This window comes from Bolinopsis microptera, chromosome 1, assembly GCF_026151205.1.
Source record: "Bolinopsis microptera isolate Bmic1 chromosome 1, MBARI_Bmic_1.0, whole genome shotgun sequence".
Classification (NCBI taxonomy): domain Eukaryota; kingdom Metazoa; phylum Ctenophora; class Tentaculata; order Lobata; family Bolinopsidae; genus Bolinopsis; species Bolinopsis microptera.
In genome coordinates this window covers 282,763-303,715 of record NC_087072.1, presented here as the reverse complement: position 1 = coordinate 303,715, position 20,953 = coordinate 282,763, and the positions used below count along the sequence as shown (strand labels likewise).

Genomic DNA, 20,953 nt, shown 5'->3' with positions numbered 1-20,953 from the left:
TGTCGCTATATAACCGTTGCTATGTAGCTGTTGCTATGTAGCTGTTACTATATAACCGTTGCTATGTAGCTGTTGCTATATAACCGTTGCTATGTAACTGTTGCTATGTAGCTGTTGCTATATAACCGTTGCTATGTAGCTGTTGTTATGTAACTGTTGCTATGTAGCTGTTACTATATAACCGTTGCTATGTAGCTGTCGCTATATAACTGTTGCTATGTAACTGTTGCTATGTAACTGTTGCATGTAGATTGTGATGCCCTACTCCGAGCTCAGGGCCCAACCCCGTAGATCTGTCCGGAGAGGAAACTACGTTCAATGTGGAGGACGCGGGAGCTCACTCTATTATACTGGACTTCCTCTACAACAGCAGTACAATTGATGATATGACTCTTACTATTACTGATGGGGATGTGGAGAAAACTGGATACATCACGCTACATGACTGTAACGAGGTAATTATTACTGTAACGCTACATGACTGTAACGAGGTAACGTCTTGTTAGTTATTTAATTATTCAATTATCTTATATAAATTACCTTACGAGACATATTTATATGGTACGAAATTCGGGGATTTTTGGAAAAAATGGGAAAAAATCCCCATATTTTCGTACTGAATTTCTAAAATTTCGTACTGAATAACTGAATTTCTGAAAAAAAATCCCCATATTTTCGTTCCCCATAATTACGATCCCCGCTAATTATGATCCATATAAATATGTCTTGTAAGGTAATATAATTACTAAATTTAGTTATTAACAGATCTCTAACACATGTCACTAATACATGTCACTATTCACTAATACAGGTCACTAATACAGGTCACTAATACAGGTCACTATTCACTAATACAGGTCACTATTCACTAATACAGGTCACTAATACAGGTCACTAATACAGGTCACTAATACAAGTCACTAATACAGGTCACTATTCACTAATACATGTCACTATTCACTAATACAGGTCACTAATACAGGTCACTAATACAGGTCACTAATACAGGTCACTAACACAGGTCACTATTCACTAATACATGTCACTATTCACTAATACAGGTCACTAATACAGGTCACTAATACAGGTCACTATTTACTAATACAGGTCACTATTCACTAATACAGGTCACTAATACAGGTCACTAACACAGGTCACTATTTACTAATACAGGTCACTATTCACTAATACAGGTCACTAATACAGGTCACTAACACAGGTCACTATTCACTAATACAGGTCACTATTCACTAATACAGGTCACTATTCACTAATACAGGTCACTAATACAGGTCACTAACACAGGTCACTATTTACTAATACAGGTCACTATTCACTAATACAGGTCACTAATACAGGTCACTAACACAGGTCACTATTCACTAATACAGGTCACTATTCACTAATACAGGTCACTAATACAGGTCACTAACACAGGTCACTATTTACTAATACAGGTCACTATTCACTAATACAGGTCACTAATACATGTCACTAATACAGGTCACTAATACAGGTCACTAATACAGGTCACTAATACAGGTCACTAATACAGGTCACTAATACAGGTCACTAATACAGGTCACTATTCACTACAGGTCACTAATACAGGTCACTAACACAGGTCACTATTCACTAATACAGGTCACTATTCACTAATACAGGTCACTAATACATGTCACTAACACAGGTCACTAATACAGGTCACTAATACAGGTCACTAATACAGGTCACTAATACAGGTCACTAATACAGGTCACTAATACAGGTCACTAATACAGGTCACTAATACAGGTCACTAACACAGGTCACTAACACAGGTCACTAATACAGGTCACTAATACAGGTCACTAACACAGGTCACTAATACAGGTCACTAACACAGGTCACTACTCACTAATACAGGTCACTAACACAGGTCACTATTCACTAATACAGGTCACTATTCACTAATACAGGTCACTAATACAGGTCACTAACACAGGTCACTAACACAGGTCACTAATACAGGTCACTAATACAGGTCACTAACACAGGTCACTAATACAGGACACTAACACAGGTCACTAATACAGGTCACTAATACAGGCCACTATTCACTAATACAGGTCACTAACACAGGTCACTAATACAGGTCACTAATACAGATCACTAACACAGGTCACTAATACAGGTCACTAACACAGGTCACTAATACAGGTCACTAACACAGGTCACTATTCGCTAATACAGGTCACTATTCACTAATACAGGTCACTATTCACTAATACAGGTCACTAATACATGTCACTAATACAGTTCACTAATACAGGTCACTAATACAGGTCACTATTCGCTAATACAGGTCACTATTCACTAATACAGGTCACTATTCACTAATACAGGTAACTAATACAGGTCACTAATACAGGTCACTAATACAGGTCACTAATACAGGTCACTAATACAGGTCACTAATACAGGTCACTAATACAGGTCACTAATACAGGTCACTAATACAGGTCACTATTAATACAGGTCACTTATACAGGTCACTATTCACTAATACAGGTCACTAATACAGGTCACTATTAATACAGGTCACTATTAATACAGGTCACTATTAATACAGGTCACTATTAATACAGGTCACTATTAATACAGGTCACTAATACAGGTCACTAATACAGGTCACTAACACAGGTCACTAATACAGGTCACTATTAATACAGGTCACTTATACAGGTCACTATTCACTAATACAGGTCACTAATACAGGTCACTATTAATACAGGTCACTATTAATACAGGTCACTAATACAGGTCACTAATACAGGTTACTAATACAGGTCACTAATACAGGTTACTAATACAGGTCACTAATACAGGTCACTAATACAGGTCACTAATACAGGTCACTAATACAGGTCACTAATACAGGTCACTAATACAGGTCACTAATACAGGTCACTAACTACTTTGTTACTTCAGCTGCAGATGTGCAGAGCTATAGTACGAGATGAGCACGGGCAGCCCCTTATTTACAACAGTGTTCCTGGAGAACTTAGTGTCAAGTTTAATGAGGATATTCCAAACCCTATAGAGGTAGAGTTATTATATTAGTAGTGCAGTTACTAGGTTACTAGTGTAGTTACTAGGTTACTAGTGTAGTTACTAGGTTACTAGTGTAGTTACTAGGTTACAAGTGTCGTTACTAGGTTACTAGTGTAGTTGCTAGGTTACTAGTGTAGTTGCTAGGTTACTAGTGTAGTTACTAGTGTAGTTACTAGGTTACTAGTGTAGTTACTAGGTTACTAGTGTAGTTACTAGTGTAGTTACTAGGATACTAGTGTAGTTACTAGGTAACTAGTGTAGTTACTAGTGTAGTTACTAGGTAACTAGTGTAGTTAATAGGATACTAGTGTAGTTACTAGGTTACTAGTGTAGTTACTAAGTTACTAGTGTAGTTACTAGGTTACTAGTGTAGTTACTAGGTTACTAGTGTAGTTACTAGGTTACTAAGGTAGTTACTAAGTTACTAATGTAGTTACTAGGTTACTAATAACCCCTCTTTATCCTGCAGGGTAAGATGTACCTGGTAGTTAACACAGATGATCTGATCTACGCGCTAAAACCCCAATACATTTGCATGACAGGAGTAGATGGAGTTTGCACTGTGAACACTTTCCCTGTAGCGTATCCTCGCACTCTCAGACCTGCTACCAAGGGGTACGTTCTTTTAGTGAGATCACATGTCACTCATTATATGGAAATAGCACCCGTTGCACTCCTTATATGGAAATAACACCACGTGACACTCCTTATATGGAAATAACACCACGTGACACTCCTTATATGGAAATAACACCACACTTCTAATTGCCAACATTACCCAGGTATCTAGTTGATGATGACAGGAACCAAGTAGGTCCGATAACTGACGACCATATTGAGCCCAGAACCAACTACGACGAGCTTGTACAGATATGTGGATCAAGTGACGTTAGTCTGGACTTCTTAATAGGGGGGGGGGGGGGGGGGGGGGGGGGGGGGGGGGGGGGGGGGGGGGGGGGGGGGGGGGGGGGGGGGGGGGGGGGGGGGGGGGGGGGGGGGGGGTGTCAAGACTTCTTAATATTGGTTGCTTCTAGAAGACAGTGGAACGCGAGATATATTTACTTTACTAGTAGTGAATAGTGGTTTCTAGCAAATAGTAGTTACTAATGGTTACTAGTGACTTCTAGTGGTTACTAGTGGTTACTAATGGTTACTAGTGGTGACCAGTGGTTACCAGTGGTTACCAGTGGTTAAATGGTAAATAGCAGTTACTAGTAGTGAATGACTCCTACCCCAGGTTAACTACGAAGTGAGAGTGAACTTGGTTAACAACCCTACTACTTACCGTATGGTTCTGGAGTACTTCTACACGGGGCTGCAGGACTTCTCTGTTTCCGTGTCTTACAGCAGTGAGGAAGAGGAGGTCGGACAAGGTAAAACTACTTTACTAGGTTACTAGTAGTTACTGTAATCTTTACTGTAATCTTTACTGTAATCTTTACTGTAATATTTACTGTTATATTTACTGTAATCTTTACTGTAATCTTTACTGTAATCTTTACTGTAATCTTTACTGTAATATTTACTGTAATATTTACTGTAATCTTACTGTAATACTACTACTACTACTACTATGTCGGAGCTAAGTCCGATCTACGCCAGATAACTCCCTCCATATATTCCTGTCCCGCATCAGGGTTCGCAGTTCCTCTTTAGAGTTTGTCCCAACTTCCTTCAGTAACATAGACAAGTAGCTTTGTCTTGGTCGGCCTTGCGCAGTGCGCTGCTGTGCTCTACCATTCATAGGTTCCCATAAGACTAAATCACTAGCAAGTAGCTTAGGATGTCTGATGCAGTGTCCCGCCATTTTTAATCTCCTGCTTCGTAACCTGCTTTTAATGTAATCTTTAATATAATCTTAACTGTCTTGAACTTGTCAATATTTTGTCCTAATTGCTTACTCTTTTCTCTAAGTAACTCGGTCACTGGTTACTAAGTAATTAGGTCACTGATTACTAGATAAGTGGTTACTAATGCAGTCACTAATGCAGTTACTAATGTAGTTACTAACTTGAGTTTCTTATTTCAGGAGTAATAACGTTCTCCCCGTGTAACGGGTACAGTGTGTGTAGTTACTAACTTGAGTTTCTTATTTCAGGAGTAATAACGTTCTCCCCGTGTAACGGGTACAGTGTGTGTAGAACACTTGTTATGAATATGGACGAGGAGTCTGATCTTTATACAACACCTTTCCTCAGGTAAACACTAAAACACATTACATATCAATCTTTTGGTGTTTCTATCAATAGCTGTACGTTTTTAAACAAATTTAACACCAGGAAATAAAGTAAATAGTTTGACAATATCCCCCTCAGATTTGAACCGAGATACGTTTACATGACATTGAAGGATCTACCTATCGGGAAGTGTATTTTATTGGTGAGTTTATCTAAGCTTTATTCAGCCCCTCCCTCCCTCCCTCTCCCTCCCTCCCTCCCTCCCTCCCTCCCTCCCTCCCTCCCTCCCTCCCTCCCTCCCTCCCTCCCTCCCTCCCTCCCTCCCTCCTTAATCCCTGTACCTTAACCTCTCCATCATGGTGTAGATTTAGACACCAAATCACTGTTGACACATCAGAAACCAAACACCTAGCTTATTAGACAGCCTTGCTTGCCAATGTGTGTGTAGTGTGTAATTAGGTCTCATATTAATACTGTGTGAATATCAAACATCCCTCTAATATCTTGTCAAGCAAGACATTTGCTCCTCAGGATAGTCGGTTGACTGAAGCTGTACTGGCACTCTTATCTATAAATATTCACATATTATATTTTGGTAAAATCCCCAGAACGAGATAGTAGCGACTACAGTGACCACAATATCCTCCTCTGCGTTGGTGCAGCCCCTGCCCCTCGTACGTACTGACGAGTTTACTAACAACTGTACTGTGGAAAGTGAGGAGGAGTTCTGCAGGACAGGATATCTGACTATAGCTGCTGAGTTCTATGATGGGCTACCTGAGTGTGGTTGTAATCCCGAGGGTAAGTGTTGCTAGGTTACTGGTTACTAGGTTACTGGTTACTGGTTACTGGTTACTGGTTACTGGTTACTGGTTACTGGTTACTGGTTACTGGTTACTGGTTACTAGGTTACTGGTTACTGGTTACTGGTTACTGGTTACTGGTTACTCAGTTACTGGTTACTGGTTTCCTGATAACAGTTACTGGTTACTGGTTACTGGTTACTAGTTACTTGGATACTGGTTACTGGTTACTGGTTACTAGGTTACTAGGTTACTGGTTACTAGATTACTGGTTACTCGGTTACTGGTTACTAGATAACTGGTTACTCGGTTACTGGTTACTAGATTACTGATTACTCGGTTACTGGTTACTCGGTTACTGGTTACTAGATTACTGGTTACTAGATACTGGTTACTAGGTTACCTGGTTACTGGTTTCCTGATAACAGTTACTGGTTACTGGTGACTGGTTACTAGGTTACTGGTTACTGGTTACTAGGTTACTGGTTACTCAGTTACTGGTTACTGGTTACTGGTTTCCTGATAACAGTTACTGGTTACTGGTTACTGGTTACTGGTTACTGGTTACTGGTTACTAGGTTACTGGTTACTAGGTTACTGGTTACTGGATACTGGTTACTGGTTACTAGGTTACTAGGTTACTGGTTACTAGATTACTGGTTACTCGGTTACTGGTTAGTAGATAACTGGTTACTCGGTTACTGGTTTCCTGACAACAGTTACTGGTTACTCGTTACTGGTTGTTGGTTACTGGTTACTGGATACTGGTTACTAGGTTACTAGGTTACGGGTTACTAGATTACTGGTTACTCGGTTACTCGGTTACTGGTTACTAGATTACGGGTTACTCGGTTACTGGTTTCCTGACAACAGTTACTGGTTACTGGTTACTAGATTACTGGTTACTCGGTTACTGGTTTCCTGATAATAGCTACTGGTTACTATGTTACTGGTTACTATGTCACTGGTTTCCTGATAATAGTTACTGGTTACTGGTTACTAGATTACTGGTTACTGGTTACTAGATTACTGGTTACTCGGTTACTGGTTTCCTGACAACAGTTACTGGTTACTGGTTACTAGATTACTGGTTACTCGGTTACTGGTTTCCTGATAATAGCTACTGGTTACTATGTTACTGGTTACTATGTCACTGGTTTCCTGATAATAGTTACTGGTTACTGGTTACTAGATTACTGGTTACTGGTTACTAGATTACTGGTTACTGGTTACTAGGTTACTAGGTTACTAGGTTACTGGTTACTAGATTACTGGTTACTGGTTACTGGTTACTAGTTACTGGTTTCCTGATAATAGATTAATAGCTATTGGGTTTTTATAACGGACTACTTGTGTCCGTAGTCCTGAGGTTGAGAGGGACACCCCTGCAGATTTCGTCGATTTCAGGTGCCGCCGGCACCATAAAAATTAAAAGCAAACATAAATTTTTTCCCCTAAAATCGAACGCTTTCTGCGCAAAAAATTGACCTCAACAGAAAAAATTAAACATGGCTTCAAATCCAAATTTGAACCAGAGATTTTTCACTTCCTCTCGATAAACTTAATTTTCAACCCAAAATAAAGTCTCAAAGGGGTAAATTACTCAGGTCAGGATTGTAGGCAATGATTATTCCAAACCATACATTTTTTTAAATTCATTAAACTTTCAATTTAGCCTAAAACACCCTATTTCGCAAAATTTTTCCGGGGGGCCGCGCCCCCGCCAATGTGGTCCGCCCCTTACCTGGACCCCGCTGGGGGCCGCGCCCCCAGACCCCTGCCACAGCTTGCAGCTTCGCGTCGCTCGCCGACAGCCCCCCCCCCCCCCCAAAGAAAAATCCTAGCTACGTGCCTGAGCAAAATATAGGTTAAGGGCTTTTCAGATGATTTGGCTCCTCAACAGATACCGACGTACATAACGGTCAATATGTAGTTTAGGTTTACCTGGCCCGTAGGTTACGAATGTGCCCGAGGAGGAAAAAAAAAAGGAAACTTAAGAAAATTTCTCGGGAACTTAAAAGTTCACCTCAAAACGAAATCTGCACCTATGGACTCAGAGGGAAGCCTGGTTACCATAGTTACCATAGTTATGATTCCTTTGCAGGATCCCTGAGTGAAGTGTGTGACGTATACGGAGGACAATGTACTTGCAAACCTAATATTATTGGACAGGACTGTGATAGATGTGCTTCAGGATTCTTCAACTTCCCAGACTGTCAGGGTGAGTTACTATTTATTTCCCTTAGTTACTATTTAGTTAACATAGTTACTATTTAGTTAAAATAGTTACTATTTAGTAAATATAGTAACTATTAATTAATCTATCTATCCCCCCCAGAATGCCCGATAGCGCGCTGTACGATGATAGTGTAGTTGCTAGGTTACTAGTGTAGTTGCTAGGTTACTAGTGTAGTAACTATTAATTAATCTATCTATCCCCCCCAGAATGCCCGATAGCGCGCTGTACTATGATAGGGAGCGGTTTCTCCAGTGTGTGTAATGAAGTGACTGGAGAGTGTGACTGTGCCCCCAATGTTATTGGTGAGCGATGCGACCAGTGCGACGCTGACTCTTTCGACTACGACGATGTGCTGGGATGCAGGGTGGGTGCAGTTTTATTCAGTTACCGTAGTTACTATAAAGTTACCATAGTAACTGGGTGCAGTTTTAGTGCTTATATTAGTTCATGGGGCTCTTATATAGCTGAATTTAGCTGTGTAATAATGTGTAATAATGTGTAATAATGTGTAATAATGTGTAATAATGTGTAATAATGTGTAATAATGTGTAATAATGTGTAATAATGTATAATAATGTGTAATAATGTGTAATAATGTGTAATAATGTGTAATAATTTGTGTCATGTGTTTTATACCCCTGCACTGTGATAACTGATTGTCATCTTTTATTCGTTAACGGTAACTGGTCACTAGGTTACTAGTAACTAGGTTTCTGGTAACTATCTGTAATACTAATAATATGTTTATCCCCAGGATTGTGAATGTAACTTGGAGGGGTCTACCGACGCCAGTTGTGACGAGATAGGACAGTGCTTCTGTAGGAACGATACAATTACAGGTGAGACAGTGCTTCTTTTTACATAAAAATGGAGTAAAGCATATAAATTATGTGATTAGAATACAATACCCCTCTCGTAACACCAATACCCCTCATGTAATACCCCTCATGTAATACCCCTCTTTTCAGGTATCAAGTGTGAGAGGTGTGTTGAAGGCAGAACCAATTTCCCAACCTGTCAGCCCTGTGGATGCAACGAGGCAGGAAGTATTGGAACTATCTGTGATCATGAAACTGGACAGTGCCCTTGTAAGGTGAGTACTTTCACTTTCACTTTCACTTTCACTTTCACTTTCACTTTCACTTTCACTTTATCAGTATTGGGACTATCTGTAATCATGAAACTGGACAGTGCCCTTGTAAGATGAGTACTTTCACTTTCACTTTCACTTTCACTTTCACTTTATCAGTATTGGAACTATCTGTAATCATGAAACTGGACAGTGCCCTTGTAAGGTGAGTACTTTCACTTTCACTTTCACCTTCACTTTCACTTTAGCAGTGCCGGTTTTATTTGAAACTATGTAACTGGACTATTTTCATGTGAAGTGAGTACATTCACTCACTATTTTAATTTCTCTTTCACTGAATTCCTTTTCGGTTTAATTACATATATATGAAGGTTATGACAGCGTATAAAACTATAACTTAAATCTGTTTTGAAGTTGGTTGACACAGCTCGCATTCAGGAATCTGTGACCGGGTTGCTGTGCGACGAATGCGAGTACGGACACTACAACTTACAAGAGGACCGAACTGAGGGATGTCAGGAATGCTTCTGTTTTGGAGTCACTGATAACTGTACTATTGCTGACATGGCATTCTACAAGGTACTGCTATTTTATTGTAGTTACTAGGTTACTAGTGTAGTTACTAGGTTACTAATGTAGTTACTAGGTTACTAGTGTAGTTACTACACTGATAACTGTACTATTGCTGACATGGCATTCTACAAGGTACTGCTATACTTTCACTTATTTTTCACTTTCACCCTACATAGATGGAATGAAAAGAGAAAATGTATTGTAGTGAACATACCCAAATTGTCATAACTCACATGACACATCTCAATTAATGTCAGATCCGTAGAGATGTCGAGGAAGCAGACACACAGGGGTGGCTTTCACTTTCTCTTTCACTTTCACTTTCATAACTCACATCTCAACTAATTTCAGATCGGTAGAGAGTTCGAGGAAGCAGACACACAGGGGTGGCTGATAATAGACAGTAGTGATGAGAAACCTACCAGTGGAAATTCTCTCCGACCGCTCGTTCAGGAGGTGAGTTTTATAAACACCTCCGAAATATGTTTAATAATCCTATATTATCATACATTTCACTTTAGTGAATCACTTTCTAATTAACTTTGTAGTTACTAAATCTTGATATTAGACTTAAGAATTTGACTGATTTCGAAGACCTTAGATTTTTAGCTTTAGATAGGGAGGAGTGGAAGAAGTTAGAAGATGGTTGATGTTTTTTGTTTTCTTTTTTATGCGTTTTGATATCTATAAGGTGCCTAGGATGCTCTTTTAAAGAGATATTTCGTACTTTGAAAGATTTACTACTACTACTAGTTACTACTTGTTTAAATTAACTAACTTGCACCAGAGTACCACCTATCCCGGACTGTACGAGCTAGTTGTACTGAGCAGCTCCATCTAGTGTAGTTACTAGGTTACTAGTGTAGTTACTAGGTTACTAGTGTAGTTACTAGGTTACTAGTGTAGTTACTAGGTTACTAGTGTAGTTACCAGGTTACTAGTGTAGTTACTAGGTTACTAGTGTAGTTACTAACTAACTTGCACCAGAGTACCACCTATCCCGGACTATACGAGCTAGTTGTACTGAGCAGCTCCATCTAGTGTAGTTACTAGGTTACTAGTGTAGTTACTAGGTTACTAGTGTAGTTACTAGGTTACTAGTGTAGTTACTAGGTTACTAGTGTAGTAACTACTTGTTTAAATTAACTAACTTGCACCAGAGTACCACCTATCCCGGACTATACGAGCTAGTTGTACTGAGCAGCTCCATCTCTATCCAGTTGAGGACCTCTAACTTTGTCTGGCTCGCTCCTGCTCCTTACAAAGGTTAATTCAGTAGTTTATCCAAATAAAATACATGTTTCAATGCAAAATATCACAAAAAGTTAAACATTTTCACCATCATTGGTACACTGATATTTATTTAAGCTATATTACAATTAAACTGTATTTATTTAAGCTATATAACAATTAAACTGTATTTATTTAAGCTATATAACAATTAAACTGTATTTATTAAAGCTATATAACAATTAAACTGTATTTATTTAAGCTATATAACAATTAAACTGTATTTATTTAAGCTATATAACAATTAAACTGTATTTATTTAAGCTATATAACAATTAAACTGTATTTCAGGTGATCTGATGTACTCGTATGGAGGACAGTTCAAGTTTAACCTGGGATATTTCCCTAACCGGAGAGGGGCAGCTACCAGAGCTCCTAGAGTGGACGTACTGGGGGCAGAGACCGGAATTTATACGTGGGTGCTTTCTACTGACACTTTTAAATTATATTTATATTTATATGTATTATGTATTCATATTCATAATCATATTCACAGTTGTAAGTAACTTATATTTCTCAGGGAGCTGGCACTACCAGAGCCTGACAGCTACACTCCGTACACACTGATATTGGACACAGGACACTGGTTCTCAGTTGACGAGGAGGGCAGGGAGGCCACTATTGAGGAGATCATGAGAACGCTAGTAGATGTCAAGTTAGTGTTTTACTCTTCTAGTTACCATAGTTACACTGTACTAGTTACCATAGTTACACTACTAGTTACTATTGAGGAGATCATGAGAACGCTAGTAGATGTCAAGTTAGTGTTTTACTCTTCTAGTTACCATAGTTACACTTCTAGTTACCATAGTTACACTACTAGTTACCATAGTTACACTGTACTAGTTACCATAGTTACACTACTAGTTACTATTGAGGAGATCATGAGAACGCTAGTAGATGTCAAGTTAGTGTTTTACTCTTCTAGTTACCATAGTTACACTACTAGTTACCATAGTTACACTACTAGTTACTATTGAGGAGATCATGAGAACGCTAGTAGATGTCAAGTTAGTGTTTTACTCTTCTAGTTACCATAGTTACACTACTAGACACTAGTTACCATAGTTACACTACTAGTTACTATTGAGGAGATCATGAGAACGCTAGTAGATGTCAAGTTAGTGTTTTACTCTTCGTAATGTTGCTTTTCACAATTAATCAGTTCATAAAGCTGTAAAAATAGATTTTCTATACATGGTATCGGATAACATGGTATCGGATACCAGCTCCACAAGATCCCAGTACACTGATGATCCCATTATCAGAGATGATATTTCAACTTTTCAACTTATCCGGTGTTCAATTAGATTAGCTGAAACTCTACTCCATTGAGTGTGTCATTCCTACACCCCTGTAGTGTAGGAACCTGATGTCCCCTGTAGTGTGTGTTGCTCTGATCGTCTGTTAGAACCGTCACCATGTCACGTGCACTACTTATCAATCCTATAAGCTTTACAGTTTACACGCTGACTAAGTAGCTGTGTGTAGCTGACTAGAAACTTCTTATTTAACAACCCCTCAATAACACTAACAATAAGAACACTAAGACGATAATATTATATAATATAAAATTCCCAGGAGTATTCGTCTAAAAGGGGACCTGACAGATGATCTAGCCACTTACCGTCTGATGTCCATTTCTCTGGACTCAGGCTTTCCTTCTAACAACGGATTAGCTCGTGTCTCTCATATCGAACAGTGCTTCTGTCCTGAGGGTTACACAGGTAAATAGTTGCTAGGTTCTTCTAACCCCTCTCACTAGGTTCTTCTAACCCCTCTCACTAGGTTCTTCCAACCCCTCTCACTAGGTTCTTCCAACCCCTCTCACTAGGTTCTTCTAACCCCTCTCACCAGGTTCTTCTAACCCCTCTCACTAGGTTCTTCTAACCCCTCTCACTAGGTTCTTCTAACCCCTCTCACTAGGTTCTTCTAACCCCTCTCACTAGGTTCTTCTAACCCCTCTCTATCACTAGGTTCTTCCAACCCCTCTCACTAGGTTCTTCTAACCCCTCTCACTAGGTTCTTCCAACCCCTCTCACTAGGTTCTTCTAACCCCTCTCACTAGGTTCTTCTAACCCCTCTCACTAGATTCTTCTAACCCCTCTCACTAGGTTCTTCCAACCCCTCTCACTAGGTTCTTCCAACCCCTCTCACTAGGTTCTTCTAACCCCTCTCACTAGGTTCTTCTAACCCCTCTCACTAGGTTCTTCTAACCCCTCTCTATCACTAGGTTCTTCCAACCCCTCTCACTAGGTTCTTCTAACCCCTCTCACTAGGTTCTTCCAACCCCTCTCACTAGGTTCTTCTAACCCCTCTCACTAGGTTCTTCTAACCCCTCTCACCAGGTTCTTCCAACCCCTCTCACTAGGTTCTTCTAACCCCTCTCACTAGGTTCTTCTAACCCCTCTCACTAGGTTCTTCTAACCCCTCTCACTAGGTTCTTCTAACCCCTCTCTATCACTAGGTTCTTCCAACCCCTCTCACTAGGTTCTTCTAACCCCTCTCACTAGGTTCTTCCAACCCCTCTCACTAGGTTCTTCTAACCCCTCTCACTAGGTTCTTCTAACCCCTCTCACTAGATTCTTCCAACCCCTCTCACTAGGTTCTTCTAACCCCTCTCACTAGGTTCTTCTAACCCCTCTCACTAGGTTCTTCCAACCCCTCTCACTAGGTTCTTCCAACCCCTCTCACTAGGTTCTTCTAACCCCTCTCACTAGGTTCTTCTAACCCCTCTCACTAGGTTCTTCTAACCCCTCTCACTAGGTTCTTCTAACCCCTCTCTATCACTAGGTTCTTCCAACCCCTCTCACTAGGTTCTTCTAACCCCTCTCACTAGGTTCTTCCAACCCCTCTCACTAGGTTCTTCTAACCCCTCTCACTAGGTTCTTCTAACCCCTCTCACTAGATTCTTCCAACCCCTCTCACTAGGTTCTTCTAACCCCTCTCACTAGGTTCTTCTAACCCCTCTCACTAGGTTCTTCTAACCCCTCTCACTAGGTTCTTCCAACCCCTCTCACTAGGTTCTTCCAACCCCTCTCACTAGGTTCTTCTAACCCCTCTCACCAGGTTCTTCTAACCCCTCTCACTAGGTTCTTCTAACCCCTCTCACTAGGTTCTTCTAACCCCTCTCACTAGGTTCTTCTAACCCCTCTCACTAGGTTCTTCTAACCCCTCTCTATCACTAGGTTCTTCCAACCCCTCTCACTAGGTTCTTCTAACCCCTCTCACTAGGTTCTTCCAACCCCTCTCACTAGGTTCTTCTAACCCCTCTCACTAGGTTCTTCTAACCCCTCTCACTAGATTCTTCTAACCCCTCTCACTAGGTTCTTCCAACCCCTCTCACTAGGTTCTTCCAACCCCTCTCACTAGGTTCTTCTAACCCCTCTCACTAGGTTCTTCTAACCCCTCTCACCAGGTTCTTCCAACCCCTCTCACTAGGTTCTTCTAACCCCTCTCACTAGGTTCTTCTAACCCCTCTCACTAGGTTCTTCTAACCCCTCTCACTAGGTTCTTCTAACCCCTCTCTATCACTAGGTTCTTCCAACCCCTCTCACTAGGTTCTTCTAACCCCTCTCACTAGGTTCTTCCAACCCCTCTCACTAGGTTCTTCTAACCCCTCTCACTAGGTTCTTCTAACCCCTCTCACTAGATTCTTCCAACCCCTCTCACTAGGTTCTTCTAACCCCTCTCACTAGGTTCTTCTAACCCCTCTCACTAGGTTCTTCCAACCCCTCTCACTAGGTTCTTCCAACCCCTCTCACTAGGTTCTTCTAACCCCTCTCACTAGGTTCTTCTAACCCCTCTCACTAGGTTCTTCTAACCCCTCTCACTAGGTTCTTCTAACCCCTCTCTATCACTAGGTTCTTCCAACCCCTCTCACTAGGTTCTTCTAACCCCTCTCACTAGGTTCTTCCAACCCATCTCACTAGGTTCTTCTAACCCCTCTCACTAGGTTCTTCTAACCCCTCTCACTAGATTCTTCCAACCCCTCTCACTAGGTTCTTCTAACCCCTCTCACTAGGTTCTTCTAACCCCTCTCACTAGGTTCTTCTAACCCCTCTCACTAGGTTCTTCCAACCCCTCTCACTAGGTTCTTCCAACCCCTCTCACTAGGTTCTTCTAACCCCTCTCACTAGGTTCTTCTAACCCCTCTCACCAGGTTCTTCCAACCCCTCTCACTAGGTTCTTCTAACCCCTCTCACTAGGTTCTTCTAACCCCTCTCACTAGGTTCTTCTAACCCCTCTCACTAGGTTCTTCTAACCCCTCTCTATCACTAGGTTCTTCCAACCCCTCTCACTAGGTTCTTCTAACCCCTCTCACTAGGTTCTTCCAACCCCTCTCACTAGGTTCTTCTAACCCCTCTCACTAGGTTCTTCTAACCCCTCTCACTAGGTTATTCTAACCCCTCTCACTAGGTTCTTCTAACCCCTCTCTATCACTAGGTACCTCGTGCGAGGCTTGTACAGAAGGTTACTACAGAGTAGAGTCAGAAGGCTACCCACTAGGGGAATGTGTAGCGTGTGATTGTAACGGTCACAGTAACACCTGCAGTCTGGAAACTGGTGTCTGCTCCGACTGTAGAGATAACACTGAGGGTGATCAGTGTGAGGTCTGTAGGGATGGTTACTATGGTGACCCAACTGATGGGCAGAGTTGTCAGATCTGTCCCTGTCCTCTTCCTGTTTCTGGAAACTCCTTCGGAACGTGCGACTACGACCCTCTTACTGGTACAGATCTTAACAATTAACACTAATTACTAATTACTAATTAATTACAATTAGCACTTATTACTGGTACAGATCTTAACAATCAGCACTTATTACTGGTACCGATCTTAACAATTAACACTTCTTACTGGTACAGATCTTAACAATTAACACTTCTTACTGGTACATATCTTAACAATTAACACTTCTTACTGGTACATATCTTAACAATTAACACTTCTTACTGGTACAGATCTTAACAATTAACAATTCTTACTGGTACATATCTTAACAATTAACACTTCTTACTGGTACAGATCTTAACAATTAACAATTCTTACTGGTACAGATCTTAACAATTAACAATTCTTACTGGTACAGATCTTAACAATTAACACTTCTTACTGGTACATATCTTAACAATTAACACTTCTTACTGGTACAGATCTTAACAATTAACACTTCTTACTGGTACATATCTTAACAATTAACACTTCTTACTGGTACATATCTTAACAATTAACACTTCTTACTGGTACAGATCTTAACAATTAACACTTCTTACTGGTACAGATCTTAACAATTAACACTTCTTACTGGTACATATCTTAACAATTAACACTTCTTACTGGTACAGATCTTAACAATTAACACTTCTTACTGGTACAGATCTTAACAATTAACACTTCTTACTGGTACAGATCTTAACAATTAACACTTCTTACTGGTACATATCTTAACAATTAACACTTCTTACTGGTACATATCTTAACAATTAACACTTCTTACTGGTACAGATCTTAACAATTAACACTTCTTACTGGTACAGATCTTAACAATTAACAATTCTTACTGGTACAGATCTTAACAATTAACACTTCTTACTGGTACAGATCTGAACAATTAACACTTCTTACTGGTACAGATCTTAACAATTAACACTTCTTACTGGTACAGATCTTAACAATTAACACTAATTACTAATTACTAATTAATTACAATTAACACTTCTTACTGGTACAGATCTTAACAATTAACACTTCTAACTGGTACAGATCTTAACAATTAACACTTCTTACTGGTACAGATCTTAACAATTAACACTTCTTACTGGTACAGATCTTGACAATTAGCACTTCTAATCACAGTTCTTGTTATGTACAGTATGATATACACATTATACAGTTAATAGTGTTTAATGAGGGGTGACTATCTCTTCCCCTCTAGGAGGAAGTTTGACGTGTGACTGCCAGGAAGGGTACGAGGGATCTAACTAATTACTAATTACTAATTAACAGTTAATTTATTCTCTGCCCCTGTAGGAGGAAGTTTGACGTGTGACTGCCAGGAAGGGTACGAGGGATCTAACTAATTACTAATTACTAATTAACAGTTAATTGATTCTCTGCCCCTCCAGGAGGAAGTTTGACGTGTGACTGCCAGGAAGGGTACGAGGGGTCTAACTAATTACTAATTACTAATTAACAGTTAATTTATTCTCTGCCCCTGTAGGAGGGAGTTTGACGTGTGACTGCCAGGAAGGGTACGAGGGGTCTAACTAATTACTAATTACTAATTAACAGTTAATTGATTCTCTGCCCCTGTAGGAGGGAGTTTGACGTGTGACTGCCAGGAAGGGTACGAGGGGTCTAACTAATTACTAATTACTAATTAACAGTTAATTGATTCTCTGCCCCTCTAGGAGGAAGTTTGACGTGTGACTGCCAGGAAGGGTACGAGGGGTCTAACTAATTACTAATTACTAATTAACAGTTAATTTATTCTCTGCCCCTGTAGGAGGAAGTTTAACGTGTGACTGCCAGGAAGGGTACGAGGGATCTAACTAATTACTAATTACTAATTAACAGTTAATTGATCCTCTGCCCCTGTAGGAGGGAGTTTGACGTGTGACTGCCAGGAAGGGTACGAGGGATCTAACTAATTACTAATTACTAATTAACAGTTAATTGATTCTCTGCCCCTGTAGGAGGAAGTTTGACGTGTGACTGCCAGGAAGGGTACGAGGGATCTAACTAATTACTAATTACTAATTAACAGTTAATTGATTCTCTGCCCCTGTAGGAGGAAGTTTGACGTGTGACTGCCAGGAAGGGTACGAAGGATCTAACTGCGGGGAATGTAGTTCTGGTTACTATGGAGCTCCCACTGTAGTGGGGGGAAGTTGTGAGCAGTGCTCCAGCTGCAGTAATAACACTGATATCACAGCTGACTACTGCGACACTACAAACGGAGATTGTCTCCTTTGCTTATTCGTGAGTTGCACCCTTCATCATTACCATGGTTACACTAAACACATCATTTCAATCTCCACTTTATTTAAGAGAGCTGTTTTTCACGAAATTTTGGAATATTTTTCAGTGGACAATTTCTCGTATATTTTTATAAAAACTACCTGGCGTTGCCATATATCGACTGTGATAATTAAACACTAGGACACAGCGGGGGACCAGTGCGAGCACTGTGCGGACGGTTTCTATGGAGACGCGATACAAGACAAGGATTGTGGGCGCTGTGATTGCGACAGTTGGGGCACAGTAACAGGGAGCCAGTGTGACAGCTCTACTGGGGAGTGCAACTGTCTTCCTAACGTTATAGGCGACCAGTGTGACCAATGTCAGCCCGGGCACTGGAACGCTAGCTACGGTACGCAACATAGTGTCATTCAGTTACCATAGTTACACTACTAGTTACCATAGCAACATAGTGTCATTCAGAAATTAGTTTAGGTGTGAATCTGAACTTAGTTTAGGTGTGAATCTGAACTTAGTTTAGGTGTGAATCTGAACTTAGTTTAGGTGTCATTCAGAAATTAGTTTAGGTGTGAATCTGAACTTAGTTTAGGTGTGAATCTGAACTTAGTTTAAGTGTGAGTCTGAACTTAGTTTAGGTGTGAATCTGAACTTAGTTTAGGTGTGAATCTGAACTTAGTTTAGGTGTGAATCTGAACTTAGTTTAAGTGTGAATCTGAACTTAGTTTAGGTGTGAATCTGAACTTAGTTTAGGTGTGAATCTGAACTTAGTTTAGGTGTGAATCTGAACTTAGTTTAGGTGTGAATCTGAACTTAGTTTAGGTGTGAATCTTTAAATTAATTCTTAATTTTTGCCTTGAAAAAGTGATCTCACCGTGTAGTCTCTTGCTGGTGATTAAGAATTTAGTGAGGACAGTCTTACTGAGATCTAACCCCCCCCCCTCATACTACCTACTATATAATATAACCGCCCTAACCCCGCTTGAACTCCACAGCTGGTGTGTTTGAGGACACCGAGTGTGAGTCACGCGAGTGTGCGGTTACTAAGGTTACTACTTGTGGTTACTAAGGTTACTAACCCCTCTTGAAATCCACAGCTGGTGTGTTTGAGGACACCGAGTGCGAGTCACGCGAGTGTGCGGTTACTAAGGTTACAACTTGTGGTTACTAAGGTTACTAACCCCTCTTAAACCCCACAGCTGGTGTGTTTGAGGACACCGAGTGTGAGTCACGCGAGTGTGCGGTGCAGCTCAGTTCGGGTCCTGAGAGTTCTACCCGCTATCTTGAGGTGAAGTTCACGCGTACACAGGGCAGTGTTCAGCGCATCACTTTCTTCGATGAGACAGGTATATAGTATATATATACGTGAAGTTTGGTTATTACTTCCTTCTTACACAAACAGTGGAGCCTAATTGCTAGAATCTAGTTACAAGTCTCTTAAGTTTAGCTTAATTCCTACACTTGCATATAGTTGTCTAGGCGGCTCACCTTGGATATTCTGCCAAAATCTCATTATAAGCTGCTAGTGTAACCCGTGCCTACGGCCGGGACTTCACTATCGTAGTTGAATTGCAAAAGTATTTTTTTAAGTTTGCACATTGGCTTTGTCAGAGTTTTATTAAACAGTGTGCACAGGACTAAGAGTTAACGTTCAGGTGACGCAGCAGAGTTTATAGAGATATCAGAAGATGCACTACCACCGTCCTACACGATAGGAGTAGATAGCAACTGTCAGTTTACTAAACTGTTTGACCCGTCTGTGCTGGAGGGAAGTGAAACGGTTACCCTGGAGATCACTGTATCTGACTCTGAGATTATGCTCTACATTAATGGTTAGATTTAAATTAACTCTTCTTGTTATACCACTTTTACAAATATGTAAATTGGCGGTGGGATCTCTTTACTTATATTATATTTACTGTTAATTAAATATATTACATGGTAGTTAAGTTCTCGCTTTTTAACAGAAAAGCTAAAGCGGCGGCGAAAAAAGGAAACTGTAGAAATGATGCCAAATTACCCGTGCGACAAGTAAAAAAAGTACTTCTTGTGGTTACTAAGGTTACTAAAAGTAATACTTGCGGTTACTAAGGTTACTAAAAGTGCTACTTGTGGTTACTAAGGTTACTAAAAGTACTACTTGTGGTTACTAAGGTTACTAAAAGTAATACTTGTGGTAACTAAGGTTACTAAAAGTAATACTTGTGGTTACTAAGGTTACTAAAAGTACTACTTGTGGTTACTAAGGTTACTAAAAGTATTAATTGTGTAGGAGAAGAAGCAGAATATGATGACTCGTTACCAGATCCAATGAATAGATTGTGTAATGGCACAATAAGTGTGTACAGTGAGTCCTCAGCTGCTCATTCAACCGATTACTCTTTTGTGAACAAATTTAACATACAGATAATCTCGCTGTGCCTGATTGTACATAGAGATAATATCACTGTGCCATATTTAACGCTTATTTGAGCTTTCTTCGGCCACGGTGATTTAGTTTCTACGAAAAATCCAATATCTGAAAGAATTTCTATTCAAACCAACATATATTATCAAGATAAAATGATCACAATATCATAACAGTAAAACCCCGATTTAGCGGCTGTTTCCCTGCGCAGTAAATCGGGGTTATAACTGTTGATCGAGCATACTCTGAACCTACCTAAATAAAATTACCTTGATAAAAAGTAAAACGCTTTACATTGGTT

The 20,953-nt window shown here is 40.2% G+C and overlaps 2 protein-coding genes across 2 annotated transcripts in view; one reads left to right on the top strand and one right to left on the bottom strand.

The window, feature by feature from the left end:
• Positions 1 to 20,953, bottom strand: part of LOC134816918 (transcription activator BRG1-like) — a 762,051-nt gene that overhangs the window by 497,956 nt on the left and 243,142 nt on the right. The gene's annotated exons all lie outside the window — the stretch shown is intronic.
• LOC134810930 (laminin-like protein epi-1) overlaps positions 1 to 20,953 on the top strand; it is a 42,690-nt gene that overhangs the window by 12,546 nt on the left and 9,191 nt on the right. Inside the window, 24 exon segments of the mRNA XM_063821530.1 lie at positions 277 to 455; positions 2,971 to 3,084; positions 3,563 to 3,708; positions 3,876 to 3,981; positions 4,331 to 4,466; positions 5,192 to 5,291; positions 5,409 to 5,472; positions 5,879 to 6,071; positions 8,178 to 8,294; positions 8,519 to 8,676; positions 9,067 to 9,151; positions 9,281 to 9,405; positions 9,841 to 9,981; positions 10,327 to 10,431; positions 11,136 to 11,241; positions 11,557 to 11,680; positions 11,786 to 11,920; positions 12,847 to 12,992; positions 15,712 to 15,996; positions 18,058 to 18,248; positions 18,429 to 18,639; positions 19,445 to 19,591; positions 19,901 to 20,077; positions 20,518 to 20,592. Of these exon segments, the coding sequence (XP_063677600.1) occupies positions 277 to 455; positions 2,971 to 3,084; positions 3,563 to 3,708; positions 3,876 to 3,981; positions 4,331 to 4,466; positions 5,192 to 5,291; positions 5,409 to 5,472; positions 5,879 to 6,071; positions 8,178 to 8,294; positions 8,519 to 8,676; positions 9,067 to 9,151; positions 9,281 to 9,405; positions 9,841 to 9,981; positions 10,327 to 10,431; positions 11,136 to 11,241; positions 11,557 to 11,680; positions 11,786 to 11,920; positions 12,847 to 12,992; positions 15,712 to 15,996; positions 18,058 to 18,248; positions 18,429 to 18,639; positions 19,445 to 19,591; positions 19,901 to 20,077; positions 20,518 to 20,592 (3,366 nt within the window).